Source organism: Kryptolebias marmoratus, linkage group LG11, assembly GCF_001649575.2.
Source record: "Kryptolebias marmoratus isolate JLee-2015 linkage group LG11, ASM164957v2, whole genome shotgun sequence".
NCBI classification, from domain to species: Eukaryota; Metazoa; Chordata; class Actinopteri; order Cyprinodontiformes; family Rivulidae; genus Kryptolebias; species Kryptolebias marmoratus.
The window spans coordinates 24106081-24119262 of NC_051440.1; the positions used below are offsets into that span (position 1 = coordinate 24106081).

Consider the following 13182-nt stretch of genomic DNA (forward strand, 5'->3'; position numbering starts at 1 on the left):
AATTGTTTGGTCAAATGTAGGTAACTGTCTATTGCCCTGCAATCCTGCTGCCATGATATGCAACAACAAACAAAGAACCTAGGCATTTCAAATAATCATATTCTTTTGGAACCTAAAACATTTTTGATTTTTTTCCAATTATTTTCTGATTTATTGTAAGGCCAAGGCAGATAACCATTTAAAGGATAAATACAAACACAGAAGCAAAGTATATCAGCATTAATTTTTTAAATTTAAACATATATTTAACCAACAGGACAGGAAGTCATGTGATATGATCACAGAGCAGATGAGCCCAAAACGTGCAGCTATTCTGCCCAACAAAACTAAACCTTAATGTTTGGGAAGCCTTTAAGTCTCATAGTCTAAAGTAGTTAATTTACATTATTTTGACAGTGAACAATTTAACTAGTTCAGTATAAACTACACTGCCACTTTTGTTGAACTATGAACTTTTTCACAATGAGTATAGACAATCTAACACACACACGTTAACTCCACTTGTACCTTTGGGTTTCCTAAAGGGTGCAATCTTGTGCCAGCAATACTCACTTTATCAAAACCAAACAGGTGAAATTTTTTTCAGTTACTTATTCAGACAATTTTAGAAATGCATTGCACAAACATCAGCTGAGAAGCTTTTCATTGAACTTTGAACACACATTTGTTAAGTGTGAAATTAGGATCAGTCAGGCCAAACAGGGATGGAAGCCAAAAAATCTGGGAAGACAGACAGAGGGGCCCATGGGAGACAGGATCTACATCACTGCAAATCTCTGGTTCTCACCAGAGCCGTCACTCTGCTGCTTGTCCACAGCGGCTGTTTACTAAACAGGAAACTAAAACCTCAGGCTGACACAAAAACGACTGGATGTCTTTGTGTTGGTGTCATTCTCCTTCCAAAGAACATCTCAGGGTCACCATAAGCTGCACACTTCTAGATTTACAGCCTGTTAAAAGGTACTTATTGCAAAGTATGAAAAAAGGTTATCCTGAACTTATCTAAAACGTGCATTTTGAAAGAGCTTACTCCAGTAGTTTTCCAGATATATTGATATGCAGTTAAGAAATGTGGGTCCACGCTCCATGAAAATGAAGAAAATAAGGCATAATAATGAACGGCTCTTTCATGGATGTTGCCTTTGTTGACATTTTTTAGGTCACTTCGGCTGTTTTCGTAGGTAAACGAAAGCAGGTAGGTAGTTGGTATACAGTCATTTGGTTTACTAATTTTTATTTAAGGGCCCATTAAACATCTGTAAAAGAAATTGTGCAAATTTTGTTTATTACTTTATGAGTTTGAGTCTTCATGACTTTGCAGTGTGTACCTTTAAACATCTGAATGGTAGCCGAGTTAAGTCACAAATGCAGCCAAATCCTAGATACTTATACATATAATATAATAACCCTATAACCCTAACCCTATAATAGTTTTGGTCATAAAATTTTCAAGCTTTGATATCAATCTTCCCAAAATAAACACAAAAACTAATCATATGAGCTATTATTTTTTTCCACTTTGAAGGTCTACCTAGCTCAACACTAAAATGATTTCTGTGTTGCTGCAAAAAGCAAGGCGTGGCAATTTACAAAGTCAAACCGTAAATTAATGATTGCCTGGCAGCATTGTATACTTTCCAACATAAAAACAATCCTTGTAACCGTTGTCTCTGTCTGTATGCTTCAGTGTTGGATGTCTGGTTTGACAGATAATGTGAGGAGCCGGACAGTACAGAAAATCAAACACGTTTTAACAACAACAACAAAAATCAGAACAAAAACAATCAGCAAGAAAAACTATTTATTTCAAGAAAAAAAAATACAATAAAGTAACTTTTTGCCTTTTCAGCCTAGTCCAAGTACATGTGTGTGTACTGTACCAATCAATTCATATCAGATATGTGCAGCAGCTCTGCAGGGCTAGTTGTGTAAAATTTGTATCTGTTAATTACTCAACAAGCCCCAAATCACAAGGAGCATAGGTCATTATGTTAAAACAACACAGCTGTATCTGCTTCACATCAATAAAGCCAGCCAAACCCACAGTTTCTCCACAGTGCTGTCCACTTCCTTGCTGCCGTGAAGCACTCAGCCACAGTTTGCGTCAGACTCCATTCATACAGGAACCGACATCCTGCACCTCAGATCCCAAATTAAATTATCTCAAACACAAAAATGCATCATTATTTATCCAGGGCCAACAGAAAAAAACCTCTCAGGAAAACAGCGGGGATCCAAATCTTAACCAAAATGTTTTCATCATCTCCCTCGGTGAGAACATTGCAGGTGTTAGTAAAGCCAGGACACAGGGGCATCACCTCTGTCCCGAAACTGATTTTTAACTTGTCAGCATGTCATCCTGAACATCTGAGTGAACTGGATGCCAAACATGCTTTAAATCTTGTCAAGCTGAGCTAATAACTCACGTCCTAAAACAGTCACGCTCAGAGATGAGCAGAGGCAGAAAGATGCACACACAAACAAAGCACTTGCTTCTTGCACTCATTACTCACACGAGGACATCGCCGACTTACCTACAACCATTAACGTAAACTCAAATCCTCGTTTCACCGACTTCCGATAAACCTGGTTGGGTAGATTGGCGAAGCCCACATACCCCTCCAAGTTCCGCTGCTGAAAGAAAACACAGAGACAATTTCTGTTTATCAAAGAAATGATTAAGAAACATATTTTAAAACTAGTATGGCTCAAATATAGTACAGGGAAAACCCACAAAGAGCACATAGATCCATATAAACACAACGGAAACTTTGTCACTGTTTCACACACATGTAAAAACAAATACGCTAAAAAAGAAAAAATGAAGATGGATACAGAAATGTAAAAAAGTTAAAAGCTTGCTGCCATTTTAAAACCTGTAATTAGCATTTTTCTGCCCTACAGGGACGGAGCCCCTTTGAACTGAAGTGCAGCTGGGGTAAATACAAGAGGGGAGAAAAAGCAGAAATGATAGGTTTTTGTTAGAAAAGGATGAAAAGATGAACTCCACCCCACCAAACTAAAACAGAAAAACAATACAATTTAATAAATGACAAATCATTTTGTTAAATACAGAAATGTAAAGCTAAATAAAGACAAAAAATAACTGCAACAGTCCTACATGTTCAGCTGCTTTGTCTTTTCACTAACAAGGTATCTCTTCATCTCTTCCCCATCTCCTCCCTCTGAATGGCCCTGTCTTCCTGCCTGCCGTCATGATAACACCCCCCACCAATCGCTGTGCAGCACCCTGCACGCCACATGAGGCAAACACAATTGATTGTTGGCCTCTCAGGCTCTGTCATGCATGGCACAGATGGAAAAGCGCAGCAGTGTCAGGACTGCTGATAGACAAGGTTTAAAACTAAAACCACTGGTGGGGATAATTAGGCATTATAAGTTCACTTTTTGCAGACGAGACTCTTGTCACGCCACAACTGATGTACCCAGATTTTATCTAATCTACTGTCTGTCTGACACAAAGTAAATAACCACCAACAGAAAAGTTACTTCTGGATAACAGTAACATGACGTAGTCAAAAACCTACAGATAAAACTAGTCATGAATGTTTTTTCTGTTTTATTGCAGTAACTGTATGTACAAGTAACTGAACTGATAAAAACAACAATCTGTTTTTCTTCAGAAACATATGAATTATATTTAAACTGTCAAACTGTACAATTAGTTTTTCTTTACAAACATGTTTACACTTAGTATCATCAGACACCCCTGAATGTCTGAGACATTAAAAACAACTACCGTTGTTGTGAGATCACTGTTCCTAACCATGGACAGTTAAATGATTGAAACACACTTAGAATGGTATGTGGCCCTGTAGCTGTACTTCTTGAGAAATAAGTAACCAACCAGAGCTGATAAATGACAAAACTCCACTACCACCATTCTGCTTAAGTGAGACATTCAACAAAGACTGAACACATCAACATTAACAAAAAGACTGCAGCAAACAAAGACCCAATTTATTCACCTCATCAATACTCTGGTGCGCACAGCCCAGCAGCTGATGCAACAAGCCTGAAGCACTTTCCAATGTTTGATCCACCCACATTTTAACTCTAAGGGCGTTACGTAACCTGCCACATCTGATGGTCGGTTCGTCTCCCTGCTCTGCACTGATGTGTACCTACCTGGTAGGTCTTTTGACAACTGAAAAGAAATGGTTTGTGCAAACTGTCAGTGCTTAGCTACTATCAGTCCAGGCATACATGTAATGTAGTGTTTGATGGTGGTAACATGGATCTGATGGTGCACTACATAAGCAAAGCCTGTCAATGTAAGTGAATAAAATCAGTGAATAGATTACACCCTAATGAAGACAAACAGAAGCACAGTCTCTATAGCATAAACTTGAAAAATCCCATTTATAAAACTTAATATTGTTTCAAATTTACAGTTGTTAAAACAAACAAAAAAGAACAGATAGAGAGCGGGCCCAAGAGTTAAAAGAGGAACGTAATGGTGGACGAGAGAAAAGGAAGCTAGTCAGTCCATACCATTCATGCGAACCCCTCCCCCAGTCCACCCAGTGGTGATAGTAGCTGCCTGGCCAACTGACCCCCCCCCTCCACGCATTCAGCAGCTGATCCTGTGGCCTTCTCAACTCCATCAGCTGTTCTCGTTTCTTAGCTTTACATATTAAATATGAATATTTCACTCATATTGCAACACTTAGTGCAGAGGGAGGGCAGAAACCATTTGAAAACCAAACGTGTTTGTGATCTTTTGTTATTTTTAGCACCAAACCCACAACTATTTCCATTCAGCTCTGAGGAGACAGCGCAATGACCACTGCCTTGTTACGCAGAGGAAAGCCACTTCCATTCACCTCTGGCTTTATTGCAGATGGATGCAGAATGACAACAATGTGTGGCATGTAGTGTGGTAAGTCATCACTCAATGCTAAATTCAAGTGACAGTAGAAAAAGCCCCACAAAAAGTAAATGACATGGATGGAGGTGTTACTGAAGGGGCCTGTAGGGTAAGGGACCACAGAGCATATTAAACTGATACTGATTGTCTCGTTGTTGGGAATTGAAGCCAGCAGGAACAATTTTACAGAAGCTGCCATGTTGTGTTTATGGAACCAGCATCTGCGCCCTTTGTGGGGGCTTTAAGTCCGGTCTACACCACCCCAGATACAACCATGGTGTCACATGAGCTTTCTTTTAAGCATGGAATAACTAATTACAGCAAAACGTGTTTGAAAAATGAACATTTTAACAAATAGCTGCAAGGTAAGAGCTACGTGACACAACCTTCAACTTCCAGGTTCATGACAAAGGTCTACCAGGATACAGTCTTTATACCAGAACCAGCCCAAGTTTCAGGTTCTGGTACGAGATCTACCTATAAAGTCTTTGTTTAAGATTAAGAGATTGGCCCCTGAATTAAAGCGTATATTAAAATTACCAAAAAAGTGACTCAAAACATACAATAGGAGACAAAGACTTTCAAAATAATACCAGTGTCTAAAGATGTGTTTGTTTTTCAATCAAACAAACAAAAAGGGTTAAAAAAAATTGTGAAAACTGTTTTTATTTGATGTGATGCTTTTTATCTTTAAAGCAATACAATGAGACACAACAGCAGTGACATACTTTTGCTGCTAGCATGGTCTCAGCAAGAATTTCCCACAGCAGAGAGCTATAATTGAAACCAGACCACTACCCCCTGATCCGTGCTGTTCTGTAGGGAACCCTGAAGCCTGCCTCATATTCACATATTATCTAAAGATAAAGGCCAATAATAAAAAAATAAAATACTAAATGCATTTGGATTTCGACTTGCCACACGGAGTTTACATAGCAGAATGAGGCCAGATCCAAAACATTTTATTCACCATGCCAAAACTATGAATATCTTATATTAGCCTGTTTACAAGCATCCAAAACATGCTGGAATTAGCTGAGTGACGATTCAAAAACACAGGAACAAACTAAGACACTGAAAGGCAGATTAACGGAGGGCAATTTTAATTAAAACACACGTTATTAGCTCCCAGAAACGGAAGTTATTGTTCTGTTTTCAACGAGAAACGGACTTACAGCGATGCTGGGAACCGCAGTTTCTGGTCGCTCGATCATTTTTGCTGTCACCACCCAGCCTGCAACGGACTCTCACCGAGGCATACACTGACAACCTCCGAATCGATGAGCGACAGAGCGGAGCGGGAAAACGATGCCTTCTCTTCTAAAATGACAGCCTAAAGCGAACAACAGGAAGCAAAGTGGCGTGTAAAAACGAATGAATGGGGTTAAATTACATATGGCCGCTGACTGATACTACACGGACGCAGCGCACAGTGAAGAAAATTACTCCAACTGCTGCTTTTCTTCAGAACGGAAAAGCAACGGAATTTATACAAACCCACATCCGGTAAGGGAGTTTCAAAATAAGAGAAACTAGCTCGCGTTAAATTAGCATTTTTTCAATCAGAAAACTTTAACCAATTTATAAACGAACAAGCAAACCAATAAACTTTATGATTTCCTGTACATAAAATAACTTTGTACTGACATTTCTTAAAGGATGAAATTAACATCAATCTGCAATTAAACCAGTTTTAAAGTTGCTAATTGAAGTATAAAATCAAACATTAAAAAGTTATTCTGAACTATACCAGATGGCACAGTTTGAAAGAGTTTACTCAAGTAGTATGGCTGACTAAATTTTCTTATCAGATAAATACAAACGTAAAAAATCACCAACATAAATTTTTCACATTTCAAAAGATTTCACAGTCAAAGGTGTGATTTTCATTTCTGCATAAATTGTTAAATTTTTTTTTTTTTTGTATGAGTCTTATAAGCATGTGTAAAACATTATCTGTTTATATTGTTTAGATGTGTAAGAGTGTGAAAGTAAACAACTTATCTAAACACAGTTACTGGCAGATAACTTCAGGTCAGAGCTCATAAAGGAAGGGGGTCTCTTCACGCTACACCAGATTCTGAAATGTGGGTATTTACTCAATTTAAACAAAGCACTCTTATATGGAAGTTTAAGTCACTTGATTGACCTCGATCAGACAGTCTGCAGTCTGTGTAGGTAAACAAATAGGGTGGAATCGGATAGGCGTAGAATCTCGGTGAACATATGGAAACATAAGGGTGAATATACTAAATGTGAAGAAAAAGAGAAAGAATGAGTAAGACGACTGTCAAGAATGAATCACAAATTTCACTAACAAATTTTTACAATAACCACAGATATGAGAAACATATTGTATTTTAGATGTTTCTCTGCTTTGAAACACCTGATTCGAATTACTGAGTGATTAACAGGCTTCTGCAGAATTAAAAGACCTGCTGAAAACCAGGGAAACATCTAAAACATGCAGGATAGTGGCCCTCCAGGGCCAGGATTGGACACCACTGATTTAAACAAATTAAACCTGATTCAAACGTTGTCGTAGAGTCTTATTTTGAAAGTAAACACACTGACTTCCTGTTGTTGCTGTCTGTTTCTGCTTAACTTAATGCATCTATAGAGATACTACATACGCCCTCCTATTGGTCAGCCACAAATGGGGGTTGACCCCTGAATGGTAGCTGTGAGGCATTTACGTACTATAGGCGAAACTATGCTGCGTTCAAATACAGTTGTGAACAGCAATAAAACAATAACAACAACAAAGACAAATACTTTGTTAAATAATCTTAAATTAGATGTGTATTTATGATGGCTTCAGTATCAAAATAAAGAGACATAAACTCAGAATTCATGTATGTAGAATGAATTGTACGTAGACATAAAAAAACAACAACAATCTACAATTCTACAGAATAACAACTATTAGCTACTTTCTGTCTGCCTTGCTCCTGCACATGTGAAAATAGGAGACTTACCCTTTTAGGTTATATCAGTGCTACTAAATGTACCAAAGTGTCTCATCAGCTGAGTTGTTTTAGGGCCAAATAAGAGCAGAACATACTGTGGCAAGGGGCTGAGCTGTGCTACCTTCAGAATACCTAAAAAGATCCAATTGCGCACTCTAGTGTCAAGAAAAGTATCTGTTTTCAAATGCATCCTGCTGCACTCTAGTCACTACAAAAAGATTACAGGCATGTCCCAGAAGGTCTAATTAATCATCTCTTCCAATGAGACGTTGTTGTATCTACAAATAAATAGTCATTTCTCATTTTTTGACATTCTACATTCATAATACTAAACTTTATGAATATAGAGCATTCACACCTAGAGGTTAACAGATATAACCCGAAGTAATTCAGTTTGTAAATAAAACCTGTTGTCATTGTGAACTGGGGCTCGGGGCTCCAGGAACAATCTGAGTTACAATCTGAGTTGGTGAGGGAGTCCCAAACCTCTGTGTTTATACTTGATCTGGGACTGAAACCGTGTCTCATTTTATTAATTTATTTTAAAAAATGAGACGATGATATTTATGATGTAAGCAGAACATGTCAGTTTTGTCCTTCACCTGAAGCTTGTTGTGATTCTCATGCCTGCTGTGTTTGTGTGATTGTCATATATAGGTGGTAGAATGTGTTCTGATGCTCACACCTGCTGAACTTGATGGATGTGTTGGTGTTGGCATATCATATATGATATCTGCTTTGTGAATCTGATGCTGAGGCGGAGCAGATAGCGGGGCCAAATAAAGCTCAGAGCTGGGAGCCCAAACCAGTTTCTGCTGATTTACTTCCTCCAAGGAGGTTATGTTTTCTGTAGCGTCTGTGCTCAAACTGCAACAGTGAAATGTAGGAATGTCAAACTGATGGACACCTCATGGGTAAAGGATGATGCCTATTCATTTCAATGTCACAGGGTCAAAGGTCAAGGTCACAAAACCCTGAACTCTTAAATTTTATAATTGTAAGAAGGCTGACTTGTATTTAAAGGTTTCCAAGCCTTGCTTAATAAATTCTTTAATGAAGCTTGTAGAAAATGATAATCAGATGTACATCCACAACTGATCAACTTTTGAAGCCAACCCAATTCAAGATAAGTTTCATTTGGTGTGGTAGTAGCTGAGACTGATCTCCAGCACATATTCTGAGTGCTAACAGATTGTACAAGATCTATTTTTGAAATATTGCTATTATTATTTTGAGTCAACACTGTCTGTCTGTTAGCAAAATATCTCATGAACCACTGCATGGATCCAAATTAAACTGTTCAAGATGGCCACTATAACCAACCAAGCTAGGAAAATACAGAAATAAATTAGAATTTAGTCAGTTTTACAGATATTGTGTTAAAATTTGGTGTAGTTGGAGCTGAGAGTTGTTCACAACACCAACTTCAAGATCTTTGCTTAAAAACTATAGCATTAACTGTTAATTCTTTTCGTCTGTTAGCAAATTGTAAGAATAATAAAATTATTTGCACATTATATTAGCTTTCTCAGCATGAAATAAATACCAAAATATGTAATTTAAACTCATAAAAGAACACGTTTAACTTTGACTTTTTGTCTTGCTTTAATTTGAAAGAGTTCACAAGCGTACACAAATAAGTAAATAATTTGGTAAGTTGCAATACTTGTCTGAACACATCAGAGTAAAAAGCATATAATAAAACAACAATAACTTTAAATAAAATTAGAAAAGAAATGTGAAAAAATATTTTTGCTGTAGATCATAGCTTATAAAGTACTGTTGACACTATATGAAGTTGGAAAACTTTGTTCTTTTACAAAAAGTGTACTTTCTCAAATTACACTTTCACAGTGTTGACGGTCAGACTTTCAGTGTTAAAAGAAAACCTTTTTCTGTTACAAATAATAACAATAATTCTTTTTTTTTTTTTTTCAAAAAGCCTCCATGAGAAGAAAATAAAATCCAATCATCTCATCGCGATGATCAAAATATTAAAATGTTTTGTAAAAACAAATTAAAATAAAAAAGAAAAGCTGCTTTTTTTGCTCATAAATTAAAAACTTAAAAAAATGGAAACAGGTAAACGAGTCTCTGCAGGTCTCTGCAGGCTGTTTACAGGTTGGTCTGTCCTGAAGTGTTTTTGTTGTTCAGGTAGGTGATGAGCTCCTTCACCCAGGGCTCAGAGGGTCTGACACACAGCTGACGGCCGGCCTTTGTGGTCATCCTGAAGACAAAGATCAAGAAGAGCACGTCAGAAGCAGGTAAAGTGATGATGATGATGATGATGATGATGATGATGCAGTTTTCTTAAACTGAATACTTACAGGATGGCAGGGTTGGAGCAGCGCTGGCTGGTCTTCATGTAGCCGACCACTTTTTCCTTAGATATCTGTTTGTCGTTGAAACGAAAGCAGCATTTTTTGGGGCCGACTCCACGCAGACCTGCACACAAAGAGGCACAAATAAACATCTTGGCTACAATCTCATCAAGTCACCAGGTTCCTCCATGTTGGTTCACTTTTCAAGTTTCCTGCTACACCTCTTTTACAGTCACAAACATGGTCATATTTGCAGCCACTAAAGCTGTGGTAAACACATGTTTTTTTGTGGATTTATCTTTGCAAGCTTCCATAGTAATAATACATATTTTTTGTACCTTTTAAATAGTATATCTTTAACAGCTCATAATGTTGTGACTTGGATAAAACGGTTTCAGCAGCCAGTAAATTGGAATGAAATAAAATTTTGGTCCATATTTTGCCTATCTATCACAGACTTTTAACTATCTTACAGCAAGTAAATAGTGAAAAATAGTGCTGTTACATTAATAACGGTATAGAAATTCATCTCATTTTTATAATATTTCCCCCCGCCCATCTGTCTTTAACAGTTTCATACATGTTAAATCTGATAATCTTGAGTAAGACCAGCATCTTTTAAACACCATGCTGTTTAACATTTGTAATTTTTGAAATTTTAAGGACATATCTTACCTTCAGTGAGAGCGATGGCAGCCAGCATCAGAACAACCACAGACAGAGCGAAACGAGCCATCCTGAAGTGTTAGTTTGTTGCTTTCCAAGGTAAAAGTCTCGGCTGAGTTCAGCTTGTTGTGTCTGCTTGTTGTGTCTCCATCAGCGTCCACTTTTATACAGACTTCAGGGAAAGACCCATCCCATTTTTTTTTTTAATGAAGGGGATTTACCTACGTGGAAGATTCATAACGTGGCCTCCCTTACGTTGATACAACTCTTTTAGTTCCTCAACAAATGAGGAAGAACCTTTTTTCGACGTAGTTTCCCTTTTCAAATGTGATGATCGGGGACTGTAAATGTTACACATTCATCACATTCTGCGTGATTCTGTCTTCTGTCACATGATGTTTGCTTTCTGACTGTTTCCAGACAGCACTGCACAGTGTAAACCTCTGTGTGTAAAACAATACAGAAGAGACAACAACGAGTAAGCCCATGTGCTCAGTTTGATAAGGACGTGTAGAATAAAATTCCAGGCGAAGGCAAAACTTCCACGCGGTTTACTATTTAACATACACTAATATCTGTGGTTATTATGATCTGTTTGGTAACTTTGTCATGCTTAGAGATCTGGAGGATTAAAGTTAGATAAAATAAAACTGAGAGCACATTGTATTAGATTCAGGGGTCTTTGCACATTTATACTTGGCTTTAAAACACTCCAAATTTAAGTTCAAAACAATAAAACTTTTCAACATGTGTGCATGAAAGAGGTCCTTGTTCTGCAGTGATTTTTTTCACAGCAGGACAACTAAAAGGTCAAACCTGTTGGTCTGTTTGGAGTTTCCAGGTTCCTGTTGGAGGTTGTTTTTTTTCCCAGGCCTTCTCTAAAAGTTCCCAGTTTTGTGTTAATTCATCACACCTTTCACCATATTTCATCAGGGAAAAGATTCTGCAGGTTGAAGCAAAGTACTTGATATTATAAGGTCTTCCTAAAACTAAAAACAAATCATTTTTTATTTCTTCATCCATCCACCTCTTATCTGAGGTTGAGTCGTGGAAGCAAAAGGTCCAGGAGGGAAACCCAGACCTCCCTCTCCTCAGTGACACTCTCCAGCTCCTCCTGGGGGATCCCAAGGTGTTGCCAGGCCAGAAAGGATACATAATCCCTCATATGAATTCTGGTTCTGCCCCGAGGTCTCTTCTTTGTGGGACATGCCCGAAAAACCTCCAAAGGGAGGCGTCCAGGAGGTGTCCTAATCAGATGATGAATCACCTCAACTGACTCCTTTTGATGCAAAGGAGTAGCAGCTCCACTCCAAGCTCCCCCTGGATGACGAAGCTCCTTACCTTATCTCTAAGGCTGAGCCCTACGAAGGAAGCTCATTTCAGTCACAGTTTTTTAAACACATTTTAGTGAAAATTCAATCCATATGTAGCTGACTGGATGTGGAGTTGTGCACACAGATCATTTACAGTATTCCATGCACATATTGCAAAAAATATAGACAGGTCAACTGCTACAGCTACCTTTTGTTGTTGTCGATATAATAATAATAATAATAATAATAATAATAATAATAATAATAATAATAATAATAATAATAATAATAATAATAAAAAATGCTTCAGGTTCCTGTCATGTTTGGTTGAAGTTACAAGGAGCCACTGCAGATTAGCTAAAGAGCCACATGTAGCTCCAGAGCCGCAGGTTGCAGACAAAAGTAGACATAACCAGGTTGAAAAGATTCTGGTTTCGTTGTTTTTGTTTTGCAGCCTCTTCAGTTTTACTTCTGTAAGCTCTTGGCTGGGTTCTGACTCTGAATTATGCTTCCCAAATCTATTTTTTCCCTGTTTTGTTTGCTAGCATGACTTCAGACTTGGTTCCTCTTGAAACATTTAGTAGTTTTGGCAACAAAGCCCTGAACATTCAATCAGTCATTTTGCCATCTTTGGAAATTTGGAAGACAAAAACATTTAGGCAGGGAAATATCTCAAGCATAACATCAAATACTGGATGTTTGCAGTGCAGCTATATAAAATCTGTGGATCAACGAGATTCTCATTTTGTCCAAATGCAGGTTAGAAATACTAGTTTTCTCTCTCTATTTAAAAAAAAAATTAAAAATCAGTACACAACTGTCACTATCTCTGAATGTGATCTGGCTGATGTAAGTTCGTTATGAATAAATTAACAATCTTCCCTCATAAAGACTCATATTTGTGTCCAGGTGTAAAAATGTGTCACCAACGTAAGCCTGCATTTCCCACAGTGCAACAGACATTTTATCATTCTTTCCCAATGTCCAAATTTTATAAAAACCTAATCAGTTTGTAAAAATAA

The 13182-nt window shown here is 37.6% G+C and overlaps 2 protein-coding genes across 3 annotated transcripts in view; both read right to left on the reverse strand.

Annotated features, from left to right (window-relative positions):
- The window catches only part of LOC108246595 (septin-7), a 32467-nt gene extending 26114 nt beyond the window's left edge, over window positions 1–6353 (reverse strand). Inside the window, exons 1-2 of one of the 2 annotated variants that reach the window (XM_017434225.3) lie at window positions 6067–6353; window positions 2535–2631 (exon numbers count right to left, since the gene is read on the reverse strand). In XM_017434225.3, coding sequence (XP_017289714.1) covers window positions 2535–2631; window positions 6067–6105 — 136 coding nt within the window. In that variant the 5' untranslated portion in view covers window positions 6106–6353. Of the gene's footprint in view, window positions 1–2534; window positions 2635–6066 lie in introns of both variants that reach the window. The other variant, XM_017434224.3, reaches the window with a different exon arrangement.
- A 3093-nt stretch (window positions 6354–9446) lies between these two features.
- On the reverse strand, window positions 9447–11009 carry LOC108246589 (C-C motif chemokine 4). Its single transcript, XM_017434215.3, has 3 exons — window positions 10857–11009; window positions 10188–10305; window positions 9447–10087 (listed from the first exon to the last, which is right to left on the reverse strand). Exons 1-3 carry the CDS (start codon window positions 10915–10917, stop codon window positions 9976–9978), a joined length of 291 nt encoding a protein of 96 aa, XP_017289704.1. The 5' UTR covers window positions 10918–11009; the 3' UTR covers window positions 9447–9975.
- Between the last annotated feature and the right edge of the window lie 2173 nt (window positions 11010–13182).